The sequence below is a fragment of the Oryx dammah genome, unplaced genomic scaffold (genome assembly GCF_014754425.2).
Source record: "Oryx dammah isolate SB20612 unplaced genomic scaffold, SCBI_Odam_1.1 HiC_scaffold_11072, whole genome shotgun sequence".
Taxonomy (NCBI): Eukaryota; Metazoa; Chordata; class Mammalia; order Artiodactyla; family Bovidae; genus Oryx; species Oryx dammah.
Genome location: NW_024080466.1, coordinates 2139749 through 2165845, shown reverse-complemented (window position 1 = coordinate 2165845; position 26097 = coordinate 2139749). Strand labels below are relative to the sequence as shown.

The 26097-nt window shown below is 41.9% G+C and overlaps 1 protein-coding gene across 4 annotated transcripts in view; it reads left to right on the top strand.

Moving 5' to 3' along the window:
* The window catches only part of LOC120860420 (filamin-A-interacting protein 1-like), a 211128-nt gene that overhangs the window by 72695 nt on the left and 112336 nt on the right, over positions 1-26097 (top strand). For all 4 annotated transcript variants that reach the window (XM_040236222.1, XM_040236220.1, XM_040236219.1 and 1 more), the window contains one exon: positions 21590-21871. In XM_040236222.1, coding sequence (XP_040092156.1) covers positions 21596-21871 — 276 coding nt within the window. In that variant the 5' untranslated portion in view covers positions 21590-21595. The remainder of the gene's footprint in view (positions 1-21589; positions 21872-26097) is intronic.

The following is a 26097-nucleotide window of genomic DNA, read 5'->3' as shown; positions in this document are numbered from 1 at the left end:
CATATGTAGGGTGCAGCGTTTATAACTGTACAAGTGACAAACGATTCCATGAGAACAGCGGGGTTGTTTTGGTAAAACCTAAACAGCCTGCCAAGTATAGGTTGTGATTGGTTTATAATCTAAGTGAAATCTATAGAGACATAGATAATCTCTAAATCTGTGTTCTTGGTGAGGCCTTTTGTTTAAGCAAAATCCAGCTATTTGTAATCCTTTGAAGAGAAACTATTTTCACACAATTCACTCTGTTACCGTCTTTTGCATAAAGTGTTGTGAGAGATTTTTCAGAGGTAAACTCTCTTAAAATTTCTCTTCTGAGGTCTTGACGTTTCCTTTTCTTTCTGTTCTCTATTCATTCTTCTGTCCCTGCTAGTCCTTGGGCACATTTCCTTTGAGCAGAGGTGTGGAGAGGCCAGAGCAGCATCAGGCCCTTCCCCTCAGTTGGCCCTGGAGTCCCGTCATCAGGCTCTTCTCTGCCGGGACAGCTGGCTGGGCCCTGTGTGGGGGAGAACCCGGGGTTCACAAGCTACGTCACCTCCCCACTCTGGTGTGTCAGCTGCCTGGCACATCTCTGTCCTCGGCCACAAGTGTCATTAGATGAGAGAATATGGGTGACTGAAAGCAAACACATCACCACTCCTAGAAAAGCAATTCGCAGTCTGTGTCCTGTGGACGGTGAGTCATGCTAGTGTACAAAGAACAGAGGAGGACAGAAAACAAGGGGGAGGAGGGCGAAGGACACCTTCCACCCTCCCTGGTTACAAATTTGGAAAATACTCACTTTGGGCATTTTTGTTGGCTTGAAAGGCAGCTGATGAAAATGAAACACCAACGAAATAAGGAGGTTGTATTGAATTACTGGGAAAGTATTTTTTCTCATGACTGCATGAGAAACAGACTTTACTATTTATGTACATCTTAATTTTCAGACATGAAAATCATAGGAACAGAGCCAAAATTAAAAATAACCTGTGTTTTGTACTTTCTCCATGCATAACTGTAGAACATTCCTTGACCTTCCAATGCCCTCACTCCCACTACTTAGTTACCATGGCGATCACCAAGGTTCACTTTTATTTTTTCTGATGTGAAAGAATAACAGTGTCATGCGAGGGACAAACTGAAGGCTGAACATGCCAACACAGAGTGTAGTCTTATTGTCAGATGGGACTCACCTGAGTTGACCCGTTACGTTTTGTGACGCACATAATTAGCATTGTGCTGCATGTGTTCTCCATTTTGAAGTCCTCCTGAGTCCACATCAGGCCACTGAACAGCTACGGACTTTTGTTTATACTCTTTCCTCTCCCTGAAAAGAGTGTGTTCACCCTCCTGGGCCCGCTCAAGCACCATGATTCTGAAAAGTGGTTGGTCCTCATAGCCTGTCCCTCTGTCCTGGTTAACCGTCTCATCTGTGCACGTTTCCAGTTTGTTCATGGTCGAAGGAGTTATTCAGGATCAGTCACTCTTCAGATCTAAGATGGCTATTAAAGCCTTTCCTAAGCTTCCTTTTATTTATTTATTTTTTTGTTTTTTATTATTATTATTTTTTACTTTACAATTCTGTATTGGTTTTGCCATACATTGACATGAATCTACCACGGGTGTACATGTATTCCCAAACATGAACCCCCCTCCCACCCCCCTCCCCACAACATCTCTCTGGGTCATCCCCGCGTACCAGCCCCAAGCGTGCCATATTTCCTTTTATTTTTAAAATCTGTTTAAATATCTGTGTGGTAGATCAGTTATCACATGAGAAGTCACTAGGGTATGAGCTTCCATTATATTTACTGGTAATGCTTGTTGTTTGTTTAGTTAGGTTTTTTCTATGTTGGGATATGATTTACAATACGCTCAATACATTAGAAGATTGGCATGAGACATACGTTTTAGATAAATATACAAATGTTAGGATAAGTGACTACATTTTTAAAGAATGGATTGAACTGTTAAAAAAATTATAGACCACTATTTTGGACCATGACATTCTTGAGGGAAGGAACATGTTTTTCTGTGTGTGTGTGTGTGTGTGTGTGTGTGTGTGTGTATCCTGGCACCCAGCATGGTTTTTGTGTGCTTGTTATTTGGTATAGCGGTGCACAAAAAAGTCTGTGGGATGAAATATAGCCCAAAGTTCTCAAGCTGAGTAAGCCAGGGAGTGAATAGTATGAGATCAGCGTGGAATTTCCTTGTCTCAGTTTCCACCTAAATAATTGCAGATGGCACAGTGGTGAAGAGATGTGGGTTTGATCCCTGGGTCAGGAAGATACCCTAGAGTAGGAACTCGCAACTTGCTCCAATATTCTTGCCTGGAGATTCCCATGGATAGAGGTGCCTGGTGGGCTACAGCTGATGGGGGCATAAACAGCTGGACACGACTGAGCGTGCATACACACACAGTTTCTGAACCTCCTCCCTGCTCAGCTTAACTCAAGGGGCGGCCCCCTGGGGTGAACTGTCAGGACCCTGCTGTCCTGCCCCTGAGATGGCCTGACTGTCTATTGATGCCTCTGCGACCTCTGCTGGTTCCACCAGTGACGCTGCCGAAGTTCCCCAGATCCTCCCTCTGCCTCCTGCTTTGCTGGATCTCAAAGCAAGGCCCCAGCTCCTCACAGATCCTCTCCTGGTTCACGTCTTTTTTCCCACGCATACCTTCACTGCAGCCCCATCGGCTACGACTTTGGCTGCATGTCTGTGTCAGCATCGTGGGGGCATATTCCCGCCATGCACAACATTTTCTTTCCCCTGGCTAAGTGACCTTGTCCTCCATCAAGCTTGTGATGTCGCAGCTTCTTCTTTTTGGATAATTCCTTTTTAGATAGTTTTTTTGACCATCCCACTCAAGAGTCTGCTTCTCTGTCCAACCCACCCTGCCCCCAATAACCCGAGTGTCTGGACTTTAGATTGATTTAACCTATATTTGCTTTTTTAAAAAAATTTATTTACTTGACTGTACCAGCACATGATCTTCGTTGTGGTGGGCAGGATCTTTCGTTGTGGCATGTGGGATCTAGTTCCCTGACCAGGGATTGAATCCAGGCCCCCTAACATTTGGAACATGGAGTCTCAGCCACTGGACCACCATGAAATTCCCAAGAGTCTGCTTCTTGTCTCTAGTCCCTCCCCGTGCATTTCTGCCTGCCATCCAGGCTTATCCAGTCTAGACTCAGACTCAGATGGATTCAGAAGACAGGTGGGTAGAAACAAGTAAAGCTAGCAGAGTGTTGGCATGTTCAGCCATAGGAGTAGTCAGTACTAAATATTTGTTTTCTTGAAACATGAAACTTTCTGGATGTAACTCTCTTTTCCTTTGGTACTAGAAGAAAAAGAGTACAACTACAGTAATAAATATATACCAATTGACTCCTGGGTCTCAGGGTTCAAGAGGTAATGGAAAGTGGTAAGGACATGTGTGACCTAGTGAGTAAATTCCTCATCTCAGTGGGTCAGCCACCACTCAACCCCAGCTAAACGTTGATATGTGAAAAGAAGGCTCAGTAGTGCCAGATCTTCTGATTTGTTTCAGTAACATCTGAAAATGTAGACTATTCGTGAATCTTCTGATAAAAAATGTCTTGTTAAACATACACACACACCCTATATCTGCAAAAGGGTTTTGGCCTCCTTGTAACCCCACAAATCTAAATGCTCAAACAGGGCCTCTGTTGGAGGATAAATGATAATCAGCCATGTAATCAGTCATGTAAACAGTTACAAGTAACATTTTTTCCAGCCAAGTCAACTATTTCTAGTTTAGTTATGGGAAAGCAGAGCATTTCTAGCTGAAGTAGGTAGATATTCTGAGGCCACTTTGCAATGTTCTGGGCCCGTCTTAGCCCTAGGGCGTGGGTGCTCCATGTGTGGTCCTGGGGCCAGCAGCAACAGCATTGCCTGGGATGGGTTAGAAATGCGAGCTCTCAGGCCCATCCTAGGCCCGTGGAAGCAGAAGCTCTGGACATGGGGACCAGTAGCCTGGGTGTTAATATACACTTCTGGTGATTCTGAAGTGTGAGAGTCGCTGCCCTGGACTTGCAGAGGAGCTCCTCTACTGGCAGTGTGTTCCTGGAGCCCTGGCCGCTGGTGCGACCCTGGATTCCACGCCTCCCCCGACCCCTCTCTCCCCCACCCCCTACCCCCCACCCTAGCTTCAGCGCCAGGTGTTAGGAGCCAAGACCTGTCTGCTGTGTCAATGTTGGGCTCGTCTTGGCTCTCCAAAGAAAGAATATTGGGCTAGGACACCAAAGAGGATGTTGGCATTTAGTAGTGGAGAAAAGGGAATTGGGTAATTATGTGTGTTCCTGGTGATTCAGGGGTAAGGAATCCACTTGCCAATGTAGGAGATGTGGGTTCGATCCCAGGGCTGGGAAGAAACCCTGGAGAAGGAAATGGCAACCCACTCTAGTATTCTTGCCTGGGAAATCCAGCGGACAGAGGAGCCTGGGGGACTACAGTCCATGGAGTCAAAAGAATCAGACAAAAGTTAGCAACTCAACAACAACAACAAGAGAGAGGAAAAAATATGTTCCCAAAGTGCTTCTTACCCTCCCTCTGCCATGACTTATTTTATAGAGGAAAATCACCTAGCGGTTTGGTTTAAAGAAAAACTGTCAAAACCTTCAATCAAATCTTTTTAAAATGACTACTTCCCTTAATTTCAAATGTTCACTAGGGTTAATAAAGACTGACAAATATAGAGTTAGGTACTGATGCTGCGATGGCCCATCAGCCAGGTGATTTCTTGACTATGTCCTTCGAACCCAGAAGACTTGGCGTTTGATGGCTGGGTCAGGTTTGGGATTGGGGAACAGGCAAGTCTGGGCTGGGAAAGCCCCCTGTGGATCCGAATAAGATCAGTAGGGTCTGATTTTTATAATTTCAATGAAAGGCACAAGGAGGAGCCTACTGGGAAAACAGGAAAGGTGCCTAGAGAGGGAAGTGAAATGCGGGCAGGGAAGGCAGCGGGGCCTCAGGACAGAGCTCCCTGCCTGTCTCCTCTCTACATCCGTGCTGTGTGATCTCTTCTTTCCTGGAAGACTTGAGCTCTGGCTCCCCTGCCCTTGTAAGAGTCTATTCCCTGCTTTTCTTTTTCAAAACCAGAGCAGGAGCAATAACAACGTGATTTAAAGGAAAATTCCTTTACACATAATGCCCCAAAGTCCTGTGGTACTTTATGGCTTATAAAACTATAACCAGCGTTATATTTCACAGCCAACATACCTCATACAACTCAAGGACGTAATTCTAATACTTCATTTCATTGTGACTGAACTCAGCTTTCCTTGCTCTTTGGTTCCCTCTTCTCATTCTCCTTGCCTCCCATTCCCACCTGAAGCAGAGATCTTAACCTGGCTGTTTCCTGCTAAATTCAATTTTATCCGGTGAATTTATTTTCTGGTAAATTCAATATGATGGCTAAATCCTGGAAAGAATCAGAATTCCATTTCCGCCTTTCCTTTCCTCCAGCTGAATGTTCCTCCTTCATATTTGGTGTCCCACAGACACTGTGCTTCCTCTGGGGCTGTGGGGTGGCAGGGATCTGCCGGCGTTCACGCCTGGTCCAGAGGGATGGCCCTGCTGCTGGCAGGACTGGACGGAAAATTTAGGGGACCCAAGACATAATGGAAATGTGGGGCTTCAAGTTTAAAAAAATAAGAATTTAAAGGCAGCAATAGCAGAACATTAAACCCAAGTAGAGAAGTTCTATACAGTCATCAAAAATAAGACCTGGAGCTGGCTGTGGCTTAGATCATCAGCTCCTTATTGCAAGACTCAGGCTTAAATTCAAGAACGTAGGGAAAACCACTAGGCCATTCAGGTATGAACTAAATGAAATCCCTTATGATTATATAGTGGAAGTGATGAGTAAATTGAGGGGATTAGATCTGGCAGACAGAGTACCTGAAGAATTATGGATGGAGGTTCATAACACTGTACCGTAGGGGATGACCAAAACCATCCCCAAGGAAAAGAAATGCACGAAGGCCAAGTGGTTGTCCGAGTAGGCTTTACACATAGCTGAGAAAAGAAGAGAAGTGAAAGGCAAGGGAGAAGGAAAAGTATACCCAACTGAATGCAGCATTCCAGAGTATAGCCAGGAGAGATAAGAAAGTGAAAGTCACTTAGTTGTGTCCAACTCTTGTGACCCCATGGACTACACAGCCCATGGAATTCTCCAGGTCAGAATACTGGAGTGGGTAGCCGTTCCTTTCTCCAGGGGATCTTCCCAACCCAGGGATCGAACCCAGGTCTCCCACATTGCGAGCAGATTCTTCACCAGCTGAGCCACCAAGGAAGCCTGGAGAGATAAGAAGGCCTTCTTAAATGAACAGTGCAAAGAAGTAGAGGAAAACAGTAGCATGAGAAAGATCAGAGATCTCTTCAAGAAAATTGGAGATACCAAGGGAACTTTTCACACAAGGATGGGCACAATAAAGGACAGAAATAGTAAGGACCTAATAGAAGCAGATGAGATTAAAAAGATGTGGCAAGGGTACACAGAAGAACTGTACAAAAAACGTCTTAATGACCCGGATAACCACAGTGGTGTGGTCACTCACCTAGAGCCTGACATCCTAGAGTGTGAAGTCAAGTGGGCCTTAGGAAGCATTACTATGAACAAAGCTAGTGGAGGTGATGGAATTCTAGCTGAGCTATTTTAAATCCTAAAAGATTATGCTGTTAAAGTGCTGCACTCAATATGTCAGCAAATTTGGAAAATTCAGCAGTGGCCACAGGACTTGAAAAGGTCAGTTTTCATTCCAGTCCCAAAAAGGGTAATGCCAATGAATGTTCAAACTACTATAAAATTGTGCTCATTTCACATGCTAGCAAGGTAATGCTCAAAATCCTTCAAGCCAGGCTTCAGCAGTACATGAACTGAAAACTTCCAAATGTACAAGCTGGATTTGGAAAAGACAGAGGAACTAGAGATCAAATTGCCAACATTCATTAGATCATAGAGAAAGCAAAGGAATTCCAGAAAAACATCTACTTCTGCTTCGCTGACTACGATAAAGCCTCAGACTGTGTCAATCATGACAAACTGTGGAAAATTTTTAAAGAGATGGGAATGCCAGACCACCTTACCTGTCTCCTAAGAAACCTATATGTGGGTCAAGAACTGGACATGGCACGACTGACTGGTTCAAAATTGAAAAGGATTGTGACAAGGCTGTTTTCACCCTGTTTGTTTAACTCATACACAGAGTACATCTTGAGAAAAATGCCAGGTAGATGAATCACAAGCTGGAATCAAGACTGCTGGGAGAAATATCAACAACCTCAGACATGCAGATGATACCACTCTAATGGCAGAAAGTGAAGAGGAACTAAAGAGCCTGTTGATGAGTATGGAAGAGGAGAGTGAAAAAGCTGGCTTAAAACTCAGCATTCTAAAAACAAAGATCATGGCATCTGGTCCTATCACTTCATGGGAAGTAGATGAGGAAAAAGTGGAAGCAGTGATAGATTTTATTTTCTTGGGCTCCAAAATCATTGCCTGCAGCTATGAAATGAAAAGACTCTTGCTCCTTGGAAAAAAAGCTGTGACAAACTTAGGAGGTGTATTCAAAAGCGAAGACACCACTTTTCTGACAAAGGTCCATATAGTCAAAGCTGTGAGAGTTGGACCATAATGAAGGCTGAGCACTGAAGAATTGTGGTGCTGGATAAGACTGTTGAGAGTCCCTTGGAATGTGAGGAAATCAAACCAATCAATCCTAAAGGAAATCAACCCTGAACATTCATTGGAAGGACTGATGCTGGAGCTGAAGCTCCAATACTTTGACCACCAGATGCAAAGAGTCGAATCATTGGAAAAGGCCCTGATGCTGGGAAAGATTGAAGGCAACAGAAGGGGGCAGGAGAGGATGTGATGGTTAGATAGCATCAGCCACTCCATGGACATAAATCTGAGCAAACTCTGGGAGATAGTGAAGGACAGGGAATCCTGGTGTGCTGCAGTCTCTGGGGTCTCAAAGAGTTGGACATGAGTTAGCAACCGAACAACAACAACAAGTCAAATCAAACTGGTACAACTGCACAGCTGCGGAGCCAGTTACTGTGCTCGTGGCTGTCATCTCCCAGCCGGGCTGCAGCTCTTCCTGGGCTGTTTCGTGTCTCTCTGTGACTCTCTCCGGTGCTGCAGATTTCCTGAGGGTAGCTGCGCCTGCCTTCTCATCCTGTTTGAGTGATCTGCCGTGAAGACCCCTGCCTCATGACTCTTCCGTTACTCCCCCAGCCGTCCCTCCTGGCTCTCGTGTCCACCGTTGCTGGGCACGTGTATCTCCACTTCTCTGTCTCCTCTGCACACTTAGTGGGCCTCAGTCTCCATCAGCTGAGCCCCCAGGGAAGCCAAGACTACTGGAGTGGGTAGCTTATCCCTTCTCCAGTGGATCTGCCCGACCCAGGAATTGAACCGGGGTCTCCTGCACAGCAGGCAGATTCTTTACCAACTGAGCTGTCAGGGAAGCCCTACTCACGACCTCAGCTTCCCTTGTGGCTCAGCTGGTAAAGAATCCGCCTGCAATGCAGGAGACCTGGGTTTGATCCCTGGGTTGGGAAGATCTCCTGGAGAAGGGAAAGGCTGCCCACCGTAGTCTTCTGGCCTGGAGAATTCCATGGATTGTATGGCCTATGGGATCACAAAGAGTTGGACACGCCTGAGCAGCTTTCACTTTTAAGTCTCCATCATCTGCTTAGCAGACACTTGCTGCTAAGTCTCCATTCTCTGTCTGTGTAACAGGACTAGTGCCAGGGGGAATCCTACTCTCAAATTTTAGCCTGTCAGTTTCTTCTGCCTTAGTTTCCTCAAACTTCGTGAAGGAAAGGCAAGGACCAGGTTAAGCTGTCCTTCCTCAACTTACCTGCAAGAGAGGGAGAGAATGGGTAGGGAGATGGCATAGCTACTACATTACTTTTTCCCTAATTTTTTTCTTCTCCCTTATTTCCATCATTATTTTTTAAAAATTTCTGTATAGGAAAATTTCTGAGTAGGGAGTAAGTTTCTCCCAGTTTAAATGCGACCATCAGTCATATTTGTCACACAGTCTAAATCAGGGTTGGCAAACTAAGGACTAGGGATCAAATACACCCCACCCACCCATTTATATATTGTCTGTGGCTGCCTTCATGATACAATCAGTTCAGTGCAGTTCAGTTGCTCAGTCGTGTCCCACTCTTTGTGACCCCATGGACTGCAGCACGCCAGGCCTCCCTGTCCATCACTCCTGGAGTCCACCCAAACCCATATCCATTGAGTAGGTGATGCCATCCAACCATCTCATCCTCTGTTGACCCCTCCTCCTCCTGCCCTCAATCTTTCCCAGCATCAGGGTGTTTTCTAACAAGTCAACTCTTCGCATCAGGTGGCCAAAGTATTAGAGTTTCAGCTTTAGCATCAGTCCTTCCAATGAACACCCAGGACTGATCTCCTTTAGGATGGACTGGTTGGATCCCTTTGCAGTCTAAGGGACTCTCAAGAGTCTTCTCCAACACCACAGTTCAAAAGCATCAACTTTTTAGCGCTCAGCTTTCTAAGATTATAGCCCAACTCTCACATCCATACATGACCACTGGAAAAACCATAGCCTTAACTAGACGGACCTTTGTTGACAAAGTAATGTCTCAGCTTTTTAATATGCTGTCTAGGTTGGTCATAACTTTTCTTCCAAGGAGTAAGCATCCTTTAATTTCATGGCTACTGTCACCATCTGCAGTGATTTTGGAGCCCAGAAAATGGAACAGAGACCACATGGCCTGCAAAGCCCAGGATATTTAATATTTACCCCTTTACAGAAAAAGTTTGCTGACTTCTGTGATATGATCAGAACTGAAAGTAAAGTGCCTATCTCTGGTGGGACCTACAATGGGTCACTGAGAGGTGTTTGATGACCCCAATGGTTAATCTGCCATAAATTAATGCTTCCTGCTTTACCACTGCTAGGAAATACTTTCACACAGACAGAGAGTAAAACAAGCATTACGATTTTACATACACACAGTGGGTGGAACAGACATTAGTATCCTCATTTTAAAGATGAAAAAGAGTTCAAGGGATTAACAATGGGGAGTTAGATCTCTTGATTCCTTGGGGTTAATGGCAGACACCTTTGAGAAGATGCAGCATGTTAGGAAACAAATGCTGAGGATGTTAACATGTGAGGTCACTGGACACCTCTAGGCCCACTATGGAGCTGGGTGTTGTGCTGAGATAGGATGACTGAAGGGTGGAGAAGGGAGGGGGCTGGGGCCATTGTGCACTTGAGAAAATTATTCCGAAAGGTGGTGACTCATCGTCTTACATGCTTCCTGCCCACACAGTGAGTCTGAAACTTCTGCACTGTGGTAGAGTGGCATTTTAGATAGAGCCAACTTCTAATGCACCTTAATTAGCGAATCATAAAGTTCTCCTCTTGACTGTGCTTGCCAGCTTTTTTGCATAAGCGTAGCAACTAAGTTTATGAATTTGGTTGATCGCCATAGAACACATAGCCTCTTCACACAGCGTCAGAGTGAAGAGGATCTTTGACCATCAGGCAAACGTCTTTGACAATCATGGTGTCAGTTGCATTCACAGTGTATGTTTCAATAGGAATCATGTTTACTTTTCTCTTGGCTTGGTTTATAAAGTGCAATAGTCATGCTATTTGTTTTTAGTTCTGACTCCTTATACTCTGAATACCCTGATCTGTCCCAAGGAAGGGATGCTCAGGGATGTTAAGAAAAGATTGAAGTCAAGAAAAGTTTAAAACAGGCATAACCCATGAGATTTCAGGTTGTTCTTCTATGTTAAGAAACGTTCGAAACATTTAAAATATAATGCATTTAAAGGACACCTGAATACCATTGACATAGTACAGGCAATTAGAATGCATGAAGTCATCGTCAGCATATGGATGGGGTGATCTGTGCAATGTTCCATCTTCTCCCTTGTCAGTATGAAGCCATGATGTCATCCAAACCAGTGTACGTCTTTCTCCCCATGGAGTTTAACCCGTCTTATTAACATCCAGCAATTGTGATATGCCTTGGGTTTCTTGAAAAATGCAGTTAAATTGTTTGAGAATATTTCTTGCATAAAGACAAACTTTTTGTTTCCTAACAGGAGACCTTGCACAGTTGGCTGACTAGAATAATCAGCTACTGTGCAAACTGGAATTTTTCCTGATTTGCCTAATTAAAAAAAAAATCATTTAAATTCATATCCAACTGTATAGTGTTTGTTGTATTCCTGGAGTCAGTGACTTTTCCAATTCAAGGAGTCATACGTCAAAAAACTGCAAGGGCAGAGTTACTTTCTCAGCTCTTTTGAGAGTCTCAGGCTCTGAGCAGGAGAAAGACAGTATCAGGGGAGCAGGGTGGAAAGAATGTGGTCTTAGAAGAACAAGGTATTACACAAGTAGAAATTGAAGAAAAAAGTCTGCTGAAATAGTAGAATTCTATATTAACTGTTGCTTGAGACTGTTTGCTGGATGCTATACCCTGTGACTAAATGTATATCAGCCCCAGGAAGGGAGGGCTACCAGTACATTTGTGTTGCAGTGGTTCTGATATGGAGATTAAAGCTGACTTTTGGGTTCTCCTTGAATGTAGACAATGGCAAACTAGCCTGTGTTCTTGTTCAGGCGTTCCCAGATACTGGCTATGCTATTCTGGGCAAATGTCTAAATGTCTCTAAGCCTCACTTTCCTTATCTTTTTAAGAGAAGTAATTATAGCATCTGCTTTATGGATTGTTATTGGGATTCTATGAGATGATACTAGCTATGACAGACACTTCACCGAGTGTTCAGAGCATAAGCTCCTTAGTAAAAGTCAGCTACTATTATTGTGAATAGAAGTAATATTTAAGAACAATTCATCACATATAGACTGCTGAGAGAAAGCCTAAGGTATTTTTCTTCCTGGCTCTTTTGTGAGTGAAAGGAAATGACTGATTCTTGTCGTTTGTGGGGCTGGGCCTTTTCAGAAGTGATGAAATACAGAAAGGAATTCTAACTCTGGCTAACCAAGAGTCTGGTAATTTTCCAGAGATGTTTTCTTTGTCAGATAAAACAAATATTAAGCAACTTTAATTAAACTAAATGGTGACATTCTTCAGAGGCCACAGGTACTGTTTAAATGTCTAAACAAATTATAGTGGTCAAGTAGAGAGAATATAGGTAAAATTTACCAGAAAACTAGAGTTATCTTAATCACTTAAATTTGAAGGAAGGTCTTATATAACCTTCTTATATAACCAATACCTATATATTAAATTCTATGTCTAGTAGAATAGTGACATCAGAATTATAATAAAGTATTATGACTATAAAAATACTTTAAATGTATTTGAGGTTCAAGAATGAGTCATTGATATGAAAAATGTCAAAAACTGTTATATGTTACCATTACTTTATATAATAGTATATTTCTGGATATTTAAATGCTTTTCTCTTTTATACAGTTGACAGTAGCCTTATTTCTGTGAAGAAAAGAAAAAAGAAAAAAAAAAAAAAACTCAAGCCTTGTTATAAATGCTAGAAATTAGTATAAAGAGGTAAACCAAAACCCTCTTTTATCAACGTGGTGATAAGGGAGGCCAATCTATTTTACATTCAAGCTTTAACACCTTCAAATTGTACATCCTTTCAGATTCAATATATAACTAAAATTTTTTTTCTTCTTTCATGGCTGTTTCCTGATCTGTTCTTTTGTTATTTTCTGTTTTTGTTTTTTTCTGGAAACCTTTCCAGGTCTGCTATTATCTTCCTTGAAAAATATTAGGCAGAACTTCATAAAATATTGCACCATGGTTTTAGGCTAGAGTAGAATAATATTTTTCTATTTTGCCACAGTTATATTTTCCTCAAAGTTTTGGTTACAACATCACTGTAGTGACTCCAAGAGAATTCTCTTTCTTGAATTCTAATATTTTGTGAAATTATTTAGAAGAATTTTCAGTTGGTCTGGATAAGCTGTCCTAGTCGAATGAAAATGTCTTACATAAACAAAAGCCTTAGTTTATTTTGAGGATTTTATAAGTGTAGATAATGAAAAATGAAAAACCATTTGATGTGGCTTGCTACATAAATAGGATTATGAAAATGAAAGACAATTGTAAAGAAAATTTAAGGGCAAACCTAGAAACGTTTATTAACAATCTGTGCTGTTAGAATGAACAGTCTCCTGAGAAATGTTTGAACATTTCTTGAGCTGGAACATTTCTAGCTAGACTTAACCAAGTAACTAGATATACAGAGGGAACCATCTGGTACTGATAGAGGATAAACTAGTCGGTTTGATTGGTCTTTTGCATCTTAAACTTCACATGAAACTAGAACAATGTTTTCTTTTGCCTTTAATCTTGGGTGCTGTGGGTACTGTCATTTATGTCTAAAAGATCCAGGCTGATTTTCTGGAAGCCCCACTTGCAGGAAACTTTTTGCCAAGCTATACTGTAAAAAGTACACTTTCTGTGATTCTGTGCTTTCCCTTTTACTATATGCCATATTTATAATTCTATAAAGTAATTAAAAGTTGAAGTAATATAAATAAAATTTTTGTGCTGTATACTGGGTAGGTTCTTAAAAAAGAACATAAGTAAAATCAGGAACAGATAGGAGTTGGATACTTAACAAGTATAGGAATGATGCCAAGACCTAACTTGTGCAGAAAAGAAGTTTTTCTTGGTGGTAGGGATGGAGAATATTGTGACCAGTGTTGAATCGTAACATGGAAAGATAAACCTGGAAGTAGGAAAGAGTGGGAGTGAGACTAGTAAGGGAAATTCAAGGTCAAGTCTTATAGGCACTAATAAAGATGGAAGCTAGGATGAGTCTTTAAGTGCTGTAGACTTCCCTCTGTCATTCTCTCTCTCCTTGTTCAAAGGCTCTAGAAATACGTATTAGTTCCATACAAATTAGTCAAAATTATTATAAATATCTTCTGATTCCTAGGATATTATTCATCTGACAGTACCCGCTGACATAAAAGTCATAGAAGAGGGAGGTTGGGGATAAAATTTGGTCTTTTTTTTCTTTACATGCGAATCAGAAAATTCTATGCAAAATATTGCTGACTAATTACTAGGAAAGGAAGAGAAAGTGTATTTCATGGATTATGTTAGGATAATTTGCTTATTAAGTAGAAGACCCTGTGCCTCAAATAACACTGTTAAAAAAAAAAAAAGTTCCAAATCTGTTGTGAGTCTTGACTTTCTTGAAAGGATACACGCTGAGATGAACCAAAGGCATCCTTGGCTTCATTCAGAAAGTTTGCTATTTCCATGTCCCATGCTTGCAGCAATTAAACTGAAGGGGAGGGGGAAATTCTCTCTTCTCTCTTTTTAGGTTCTTTGGCTGGTATTTATTTATTTACTAAATACTTTTTTGGGAGGGTCTGGACCATTTTTTTAAAGCCTTGTGTTGAATTTGCTGCAGGGTTACTTCTGTGTTTTGCTTTGGTTTTTTGGCCACAAGGCGTGTGGGATCTTAGTTCCCTAACCAGGAATTGAACCTGTACCCTCTGCACTGGAAGGTGAAGTCTCAACTATTGGACCACATGGGAAGCCCTGCCTTGGCTTGTTTAGTAATGAAATTGATATAAGTAGAATGATCGGAGACAGAGGCTTCCCTGGTGGCTGAGACGGTAAAGAATCCACCTGCCAAGCAGAACTGTGATCTATCCCTGGCTTGAGAAGATCTCCTGGAGAAGCGAATGGCTATCCACTCCAGTATTCTGGCCTGGAGAAATAGGAGAAAACCAAGTTTAATGTTATATGTACAGTGCATGTGTCTGTTAAGTCGCTTCAACTCTTTTCGACCGTGTGGACTGTGCCTGCCAGGCTCCTCTGTCCTTAGGATTCTCCAGGCAAGAATACTGCAGTAGGTTGCCATTTTCTCCTCCAGGGGATCTTCCTAACTCAGGAGTCGAACCCGAGCCTCTTACCATCTCCTGCATTACAGACAAGTTCTTTACCACTGGCACCACCAGTAGTCCCATGAAAACCTGAGACTTCAACAGCAGCCAGGTAACTGAACCTTGCAAGAAATCTCGAGCTAAGGAGAGGGGTGAGCATCTGTGGATAAGAAAGGGAGGAAGACTATTCACAGGAAGGCAGAGGAAAGGTTTGAAAAACAGATTTTGCCATGTTATCAGTTATGTTTCTTTGGTAAAAAGGTATCTCTGGTGATAGCTCTCCTCCTGTTATAGGCCCACTTTCCAGTGTAAATTTAGGCAGTTGATGAGGACGAAGAGGGCTTTACCTGAATCTGCTGGGTTTTGATTGCCTTCAGCTCAAAATAATCCACATGTTAAAATGGCATATTTGGGAGTCATGCATTCTGCCCCCTGCCAACCAAATAGTAAGAGGCCTACAGAGTACCAGATGCCTTTTCTGTTACCTCCTGCTACCCCAGTGAGCATTAAGGATAGAACTTGGCCAGCTCTGACTAAATGTTTACTATTGTTCAGCTCTGGGACTTTTAACACATTAAGTCTGTAATGATCCCTGTTCAGACTGCATCCTGTTTTCATAACCTGTATCCTTAATAATTAGCCTAGTTGCTTCTCAGAAAGGCTTTTAAATGGTTCATCATTTTACAAATTCTTCAGCAGGTTAATGATTTTGGAAAGCGTATTTTTGCTTAGCAACCTAATTTCAGTGGCTGTGTGAGTTTTGCAAGAGTGCCTGTGGAGGAAGACAGATACACAGATTTCTCCAACTCTGGGATATAAAGTGAAAAAACATCATTTTAGAAAACACTTGTAAAACTTTCTGAGTCACCTGCTTCCCAGGGTGATCCCTCCCCTTCTAATTTACATCTGTTTAAGAACTTAGAAAAAAGCCATACAGAGAGTAGGTATTCAGAGTCACACATGGATTCAAATCTTAGGTCTTCTATTCACTAGGAGTAGCTGTGTGATCCAGAAAAAGATATTTAATCTCTTTAAATCTCAGTGACCTCATCTGTAAACTGAGAATAATAGCACCTACTAGTGCTGATGTGAATATTAATTTAAGTGAGATGCTATATAATGCAAAGTGCTTAGCACATTGTGTAACACTTAAGAAACAGTAAGTGAGAGCTGCTAAAATAAGGAAGATGCATCTGCATCGGACTCTTTCCGACCTCGTGGACTGTAGCCCACCAGCCTCTCCTGTTCAAGGGATTTTCTAGGCAAGACTACTGGAATGGGTTGCCATGCCCTGCTCCAGGGGACCTTCCTGTCCCAGGGATTGAATCCAAGCCTTCTGCAACTACATGGACAGGCAGATTCTTTACCACTGAGCCACCTGGGAACTCCAAGGAAGAGTATAAATATCACTAAATATGAAACATGAAAGTCTGTTCTTATCTGGATACTTTGTCTTACTGAGAGAATAAAGTGGTTTCAAGTGGATATTATTGAGGGCAGACTTGGTTACACTATGGAGAACTTAAGTTTTTTCCCTCTTAGATGTTGTCCAATTCTGTTCTAAAACATTTCTTGACTAGTTTGCTGTCTCTGAGTACTTTTGCAGTTCTGAGATAGAACAGGTGCTGACTGCTGATTTTGTTGTGGAGGTAAAGATAGAAGACCTTATTCAAAGTCTCACCTGGGTTCAAAGCCTAGGTCTTCTATTCACTAGGAGTAGCTGTGTGATCCAGAAAAAGATATTTAATCACTAGGAAAAGGACTAAAAAGGACTAGGATGACTAGGGAAGGACTAAAATCTGTGTGTACATGTCAAAGCAAAAGTAATTAATGTGACATTTCAGTGTCACAGAGAAAAAAATACTTGCTAAGACAGAAGTGCTGAAGAATTGATGCTTTTTGAACTGTGGTGTTGGAGAAGACCCTTGAGAGTCCCTTGGACTGCAAGGAGATCCAACCAGTCCATTCTGAAGGAGATCAGCCCTGGGATTTCTTTGGAAGGACTGATGCTAAAGCTGAAACTTCAGTATTTAGGCCACCTCATGCAAAGAGTTGACTCATTGGAAAAGACTTTGATGCTGGGAGGGATTGGGGGCAGGAGGAGAAGGGGACGACAGAGGATGAGATGGCTGGATGGCATCACCGACTCAATGGACATGAGTCTGGGTGAACTCCAGGAGTTGGTGGTGGACAGGGAGGCCTGGCGTGCTGCGTGCGATTCATGGGGTTGCAAAAGTTGGACACGACTGAGCAACTGAACTGAAGACAGAATTAACATCACAGGTCTAGTACATGGGATAGTTCATCAGTGAAAGTGAATTAATGCGAAAGAAAATACAGAACTCAAGCTTTTGACCTGATTAGTGATATAAAACAATTAGTTAATTCTAAAATATGTTTTTCTCTATAAAAATCCTACAACTAATTCAGTCTACAATCTTCATTATTTAATGTAATTCTGTTAATTTTATAAAGGCTAATAATACAATAAATATTTTATTTAAAAGTATTAATATTGTTGCTGAACTAACTCAAGGCCCCTTGCCCACTGCACAGCAAAGGCAATCTACTGACACTATTTTATGGTGAAGGAAAGTGCACATTTTTTGCAGGGTCCCACAGCAGAATGGGTGGCTTATGCGCAAAGGACTCAAGCTCCCCGATGGTTTTCAGGGAAGGTTTTCCTAAGGTAACATTTGGGATGAGCGTTGTAGGGTGCATTACTTTCCTCTGGTTGCGTGGTGGTGAGGTAATGGGGTGATGTTTCAGGAATCTTCATCATCAACCTTCTAGTTCTAAACAACCTGGGGTCTACCTGCTTGTGGTCAGCATGTAGTTACCACCCTCCACCTGGGAGTAGGGGGAGATCTTAGTTTCTACATAACAACTCAAAAATATGTATCAGATTTTCTGTGTGTCCCTTGAGGAGGAGCTAGGATTCTGTTTTATTGCTGAATTATTGTTTAAGATATTATTACTTAAAAAAAAATAGTTATTTATCTGGGTCTTAGTTGCAGGACACAGAATCTTCATTGCATCATGTGGGATCTTTCGTTTCAGCTCACAGACTCTTTAGTTGTGGGGTGTGGGCTCCAGAGCATGGGCTCAGTAGCTGCCGCTCAAGGGCTTAGGTGCTCTAAGGCGGTGGCATCTTAGTTTTCCAACCAAAGGTCGAAACTGCATCCCCTGCAATGCAAGGCAGGCTCCCCACCACTGGAATGCCAGAGAAGTCCCTATCATTACTTTTCTAGCTTAACTCTTTGCTTCTGCCATCCCTCAGTTCCCTAATTGGTTGAGTCTGCTCTTTGGCGCTCACGGAACGCCTAGGAGAGTAAAGCCTTTTTCTACAAACAAGAAATGGGGAACGTGAATGGACTTTTGTACCTGGGAAGGCCCCACAGGATCTTGCTTAGCTTTAATAATAGGTTGAGATTGTTTAGAAACAGTCAAATATAGAATTGCTGTGTGTGCTGTACTTAGTTGCTCACTCATGTCCGACTCTTTGCGACCCTGTGGACTATAGCCTACCAGGCTCCTCTGTCCATAGGGATTCTCCAGACAAGAATACTAGAGTGTGTTGCCAACCCCTTCTCCAGGGAATCATCCCAATCCAGGGACTGAACCCTGGTCTCCTGCATTGCAGGTGGATTCTTTACCATCTGAGCCCCCAAGGAAGCCCAAGAATACCAGAGTGGGTAGCCTATCACATCTCCAGGGGATCTTCCCAACCCAGGAATCGAACCAGGGTCTTCTGCATCGCAGGTGGATTCTTTACCAGCTAAGCTACTAGGGAAGCCCAAATATAGAGTTGGTACTAGGTAAATGCCATTTTCCGTGTGTTTGCAAATATAATTAAGGGCATGTACTATATAGATAGTTATGCATTTGTCTGATTTTACAAATATTCTAATGCCATAGATCCTATCAAAGATACAGGAAATCCAGGAATAAGACACAAGCATATGTTAGAGTCAAATACAAATGTTGTGTGTGATTAAGGCTGTGTATGATTAAGTTTAAAACATGACCACCTTGGGAAATACTGCCTGGAACTTCCATTAACGCGTGATCTAAATTGAAGTTGTTAGATCAATATTTGATGTTCCATCCCAAAGAGCCATAAGAGAAAATTGTTTCAGATCAAAGAAGTGCACACGTGGCAGGAGTCATGGGGAATCACAGTTCAGTTTGGGATACCCATATATCCTAGTTGTGATGTGTTAAATTTGAAACTGTAGGGGAGGAAAAATAATTTTTGCTTTACTCTTCTAAGGTCTTTGGCTGTTTATCCTTGTATTAAAAAGACAGATTAATAGGAGGAAAACAAATACAAGTTTAATAACATGCATACCTCCTATTTACATGGGAGAGACACGGGAAAACCGAGTAACTCTCTGAAATGACCCAAGCCATTACCTTATATACCAGCTTCAGTTAAAGGCAAAAGAAAGATGTTGAGCCAATTATGAGAGGTTACCAGGAAAGCACAGTAAACAAGGAAAGCATAGTAAATACAGATTTAAGTCACTGCCTTCTGCATTGGTTAAGAGTTTCTAGAGATTTTAGAGTTAATAGTTCTCTTCCTGGTATAGCCAGGGAGACACCCTTACAAATGGAGGCTTTCTTTATAAATGTAAATATGTCTTAGGAAAGGGTAATTTCTACCCAGGTTTCAGAGCTTCACAGGTCCCTGTTGTTTCTTAAAAAATAATGAGCTTAAAGTCATTAGTATGCCAAAGAGGTATTTTTTGGGGTGGTGTAACGTGCTCCCCTTCAAAACTATTTGTCACATCTTTTTATTTTTTTGGCTTGGAACTTAAGTCAGCCCACTCTGCCTGCAAACAAGCTGTGATGAAATACAGTAGGTCTGTTCTGAAGTGCTCTGGCTTCCGTTACAAAGAACATCTATTCTTTGTTCACCAAGGAAGCACAAAGGATTCTCTAAAATTTTAGGACCTAATCACTGAATGAAGCAGAAAACAGCGCTAGTGTTAAGGACCACTTCTCAAGTTTATAGTCTTCAAAATTAGGGTGCTATAGAAAGTTCACACACACACACAAAAGGGTCCATTTTGTTGTAAGGGTTCAGTTCAAAAAAGGAGCGTGAATGTAGATTTCAAGATTTGTTAGAAGAATCAAGTGTTCGCTATCTAAAAGGAAACATCACACTGTGTGTGTTTATTTTTCTATTATAAGCCTGGCATTTTGAAAAGCTTTTCTTGGTTTCTTAACTATGGTTGGGTTCATAAAGGAAATTTACTTCCAGAAAAGAAGTCTCTGTATTTTATCTGGAATGGGTAATGAAAACCTTGCTGCTGAGCTGTTCAAGGGAAGAACTATTTATACTGTGACTCTTAAATAAACCCATGCACTAAGCTCCTGTATTTAAGGATTTAGGCAAATTTTGTAGTACAGCCCCCAGGATATCAGAGGGCTCTTCCCTGAACTTAGATTAGAGGCCTTGCCTTTGAGTTCAGTGTGTTTGTTTGTAATGTATCTGTTAATCAAGTTCTTTTGCTTAGAGACTGCATAAACATTCAAAATAGAATGACTCAAGTGAGTTCCCCATGGACAAATTAATTGCTGTTTTGTTTTTTTCTTTATTTTACCTCAACATATTTTTTAAAAATCTTGATTTTGAAGTTGGGCTTTTCCTCCCAATTCTTTGTACTTTTATTACTGTAAAATGACTGACATTAAAAAAGAACAACAACACCACCCAATTTTGAAAAAGAGTTCATGGAAAAGTAGAATCCCATATCACGCAAAACTGCCCTTGGCATTTCCCCTTTTCTCTCTTCACTTCAAGTCCCCTCCCCCGACTCCATGTGGATTTTTCTGCACACTGTGACTTCTGACTTGTTCTTGGCAGGGTTTGAGGTTTGCATTTTCTGATAGATAATTTAGAATCACTTTAAAAAGTAAACTTTTTATGTTACAAAAACTTGAGATTCACAGAATTCTTGCAAAGATAATATTGGGGGATCCCATAGACCCCATACCCAGTTTCCTCTCTAATTAAATCCTCATGTTAGTATGGTACATTTGTTATAATTAATGAACAAATAGTGATGCATTACTATTGACTACAGTCCATGTTTTATTCATATTTCCTCAATTTTCCCCTAATGTCTTTTTTCCGTTTCAGGATCCCATCCAGATGCCACATTACGTCATTTAGTTGTCATGTGTCCTTAGCTTCCTCTTGGCGGTGACAATTATTCAGATTTTCCTTGTTTTCGACGACCTGAATAGTTTTAAAGATCACGGGTCAGGCATTTTGAAGAGTGTTTCTCAGTTGGGACGGGTCTGATGTTTTTCTCATTATTAGCCTTGGGTCATGCTTTGGGGAAGGGCGACCACATAGGTAAAGTGCCATTGTTACCCCATCCTATCAAAGATACATGCCATCAGGGTGAATTAGCACTGCTTGACGTTTATCCCTATTACTTAGCTTTGGATGTTTGTGACGTTAGAATCACATTTTCATTTTCCCCTGAAGACTGGTCAACGTATTTTCCTGAAGTTTCTAATGATGCGATCATTAAAGCTATAAGGAAGCTGACTCGGGATTGATCTCCTGGTTCTTCTTTCTTTTCTTTCTTTCTTGTAAAGCCGCTATTCATTTCTAAGCAGTTAGGCAAAACTCATGTCAGTGGTGGTAAAGACATCTCTTTTCTCATGTGCTGTAGGTGGGAATGCGATCCCGAAACCAGGGCGGTGAAAGTTCATCCAACGGGCATGCCTCCTGCCCCAAGACCTCCACTGTCAGCAATGCCGCTGATAAAAGTCTCTCAGAAGATACGAAAAAGAAGAACAAATCCAACAGAAAGGAGGAGGATGTCATGGCTTCAGGAACTGTCAAACGACACCTAAAACCATCTGGAGAAAGTGAACGGAAAAGTAAGAAATCCTTGGAGTTGTCCAAGGAAGACCTCATCCAGCTACTCAGTGTGATGGAAGGGGAGTTACAGGTACAGTGACGTTTTCTCAGTTGCTGTGTCTTTACTCTGCAGCTGTAAAATAAGAGACCGTGAGCCTGTCTCCCTCCCTGGATTGTGAACTTCGTGCGGAAGTGAATGTTTTTTCTTGTTCATTCCTAAGCCCCTAGCGCCTGGCGCAAGTTTCACTGAATACACTCCTGTTGAATGAACGGATAAATGGATAGAGCTGATTTCAATGTCAAGCTTCTCTAGAAGCAGAAAATTTTTTCATGACACTGTTTTTTTTTGAGCTTTTTAATTTGCATGGGGGTATAGCTGAGTAACAATGTTATGATGCTTTCAGGTAAACAGTGAAGGGACTCAGCCATACATACAGAATGTGTCCATTCTCCCCCAGACTCCTCTCCCATCCAGGCTGCTACGTAACATTGAGCAAAGTTCCATGTGCTATACAGTAGGTCCTTATCAGTTATTCATTTTAAATACAGCAGTGTGTACACAACCACCCTAAGCTCCCTAATTACATGACGTCTTTTTGGTAATAATTTATTAATAGCACTTGGTAGTAGGTAATCAATGAGGTTATCTAATTTAGGGCCACTGGCTATGATTGCAAACCGAGGAAAAGTCATGATTCTTGTTTTTTTAAGTTATTTTTATTTATTTATGGCTGCTCTGGGTCTTTGTTGCTGAGCGCAGGCTTTTCCCTAGTTGCATCTCCACTTTCGGTGGGTAGGCCCCTCGTTGCAGTGGCTCGCAGGCTCGAGGGTGAGCAGGCTTCAGAAGTTGTGGCATACCGGCTTAGTTGTTCTGAGGCATGTGGAATCTTCCTGGACCAGGAATTGAACCTGTGTCCCCTGCACTGGCAAGTGGATTCTTAACCACTAGACCACCAGGGAAGTCCAAAGTCATGACTCTTAGAAGGCAGAGCTAAGATCAATTGTTACTTTTGCTTTTTTCCAGGAGGTAGGGTAAAAGAGAGATAAAGAGACAGAGGGAAGAAGAGAGGGAGAGAGAAAGAGAAGGAAACTTCATTTAAAGCAGTCTTACACTTTTCTCATTTGGGGGGTGACTTTCAGCTTTAATTTTCTACAGTGTCATAGGAGTTGAGATGCACTCAAGTAAGCAGAACATAGTGCTGTGAAAACCTAATCCTTCCACAAAGCATTTTTAAGTCTATTGTCTCTCTCATTTGATCTCAGTAAAACTGTGGGTGTCATTATCTATAATTTATGATGAGGAAACAGGCCCAGAAGGGTTAATGGGTTGGCCAGATGTCATCTTAGGCCTTCTGATGCTTGATCCTGGGCACTTAACACTGCCCATCCTCCCACCCTCTGTGGCTGCCAGGTCCCCCATTAAGAGAATGTTTTTAAGCACTCAAAAGGGAGCTGGGATTCTCCTGAGTTTCTGAACCCTGGAAAATTATATTTCTGGAAGTGGGAAAACAATAACTTTTTTTTTTTTTTTTTTTTTTTTGAGGAGAGGATGACTTAAAAGTGAGGTTGCTGTTTTCCTTCTTGTTTTTGTTAGGTTCTTAGCTTGCCTAAGCCTTGAGGGGAACAATAAACAATTGAATGAGATGAAGCCTTTGTTTGGTGCCGTTAGTACCAGACATATTATTTGCAACCTACCCTAAACCAGGGGATCTGATCTGTTCCTGTTCTAATCTGTGTGTGCCCTCAGATAAGGAAACCCCTGGGGTAAAGAGAAATGGAAAACATGCAAAACTCAAATTAAAAACAATCGTGCATGCTTGAGCTTACCATTTATGGGCTGAGAAAAATCACCTTTGCATTTCAAAGCAAAAGATGAAATTTTCCAGAGCACCACCATTACTAAAAATAGCTTCACCACTGCCAGAAATGTGGTTATTATTCAGCCTATTAATGTTTATTGTGTCAGGAGACAGAATATATTAGTCCAGATTTTCAAGCTGCCCCCAGAATACAGCTATTGACCTGAGCGGGAGGTACAACAGTAATCTAAGAAATCATTACAAAGGAATGTCATCAGTTTATTTCTTCCAGACCTGGTGGTTTATGTGAAGCTTATGGTTTTTCTAGACTCTAATAATTTCTGTAGAAGGCTGTTATATCATGGTAGACTGTGGACTGTATTTAAGATTCATGTGGCTTTTATGTTGGTGGTATTTCCAGATATAGTTCTAGAGCCTAGGTATGCAAAATAAAAGTCCTCACACCTGGGACAAAGAAATTAGTCAGAAGGCTACAAAGAAATGCATTTTGCTCTCCCTTAACCTTTGTGAATACAGGGTACCTTACCTTACACAAGATGTATTCCTGAGCAGCAATAAATAAGGAAAGGGTGTAAGATATTTGTAGGAGAGGCAGTGGAGGAAGAGAGAAATGAAGAACTTGATATTGTTAGGAATGCGATGGTGAATTCATTTGCAAAGCAAGTAATCCACCCCCATGTGCATTTCTGTGCACACACATGAAACATAAGCACATGCACTTTTAAATGTAGATTTCACAATACTAGACTTGTTAAAAATGAGAGTGTTCCTTTATTTAGAGCTCCTGTCACAGGAGAGTGAGTGTGTGTTGTAGCTGAGAGTGGGAGGCAGTCGGCATCAGCAAATGTGAGTGGGCTGGTGGAAATGTGACAGCTACGTACCAGGTTTGCCACACTAGAGACAAGGGGTAAAAAAAGGGCTATCTGAGAAAAGATCTGTTGCTGAGAAGAGAGGCAGAGAGTTTAGGGACCCACAGCTCAGGCCTGTATGCTCTGCCGCTTGATGAGTATTTTATGAGCTTTTAGTGAGTTGTCCCCCAGAGCTTCAAAGGCTACCTATCACCCTCCCTTTATGGAGCAGCTGTGAAATGACTCAAACACCTTCCTCTGCAGGTGGTGGTCCAAGATTCTGTAAAGTATCAGGGCTGACAAGCAGCTCTGAGGTGTCTCCCCACCTCCTTTATGTTACAAATGTGAAACTGACACTCAGATGAGTTAGGTGACTTGCCCAAGGTCGCACAGCAGTTTAGTTAACATTTACTCCAAATCTAGCTTCCCTTTCTCTCAGTCCAGTGTCCCTCCTTTAATATTCTTTTCTAATCAGGGGACGTGCAAGTGGGGTATCCAGGGCCTTCGTATTATTCTTCAGTCTCCAGGATTTCTTTCAAGTAGACTCACTGAGAGGTGCAGGTTTGATGCCTGGGTCAGGAAGATCCCCTGGAGGAAGGCATAGAGACCCACTCCAGTGTTCTCGCCTGGAGAATCTCACGGACCGAGGAGCCTGGTGGGCTCCAGTCCATGGGGTCGCCAAGAGCTGGACGCGACTGAAGCGACTTCGCCCACTGCCTGTAGAAGGTGTACCTTGGAAGTGACTTGCAGGCAAAGGAGATGCTGTTTCACTCCTAAGCTTCATGCCAATTTTCTCTTTCTCAAACTTCTTTGTGATCTCTCTCATTCTCTTCATCTCTGCAGCCAGGGTTCTGAACGCTATAGACAATTTTCTGTGTTTTCTGGTATCAGTGCTCTGTAGCCTCTGGAATCTGTTGTATGTAATCTGTGGGAATCTGTTGAAGCAACCTATAGACAGAATGACCTTTATTGTTAGCGCTGGCTTTTTGCAAAATTTGCAGACTTGCTGGGTTTTCCTTGTTGTTGTTGCTGTTTGTTTGCTTGCTTTTTGCCAGTAAGGAGGTGTCCAGGGAACTCATGAAGTTCAGTCTAAAGGTGTACATTAGAAACGGAGTTGCCCCTCACAGGGATTTTTGCATTTTAAGGAGTCTTGTCTGGAACTGGTGATGTCATGCCCCTGGTCAACAGGGACAGCCTTCCAGACTTTTCAAGCCACACCTCAGCAGATGCAAGCTTGTCATTTTAGCACAATGTTAGACGGCATTGCCTGCATAGAAGCAGCCGGAATAGTTTCCATGATTACACTTCTGTGCTCGACTGCTTCCAGTAACATGTACTTTCTAATAAATTGAAACATTTTTACTCTCTGGGTGAAAAACTGGTTACATATTTCCCAGACTAAACTGAAAATAATGAAATAGTACTCCCAGGCCATCATTTGGGCATCATGATTAATTTCCCCTTGTATTTGTCCAAAAATAGCACTTTTAAGAAGCCAGTCAATTTGGCTGAACTAAAAACAACCAAAGTTCAAAGGAAATGGTACTCACATCAAAAAGCAATAATACAGAATACTTGGCAGAAGGATATTCTCGTAGGGTAATTCAAAAAGAGAATACTAATTATTTTTCTTGATGTAAAAAATAGCT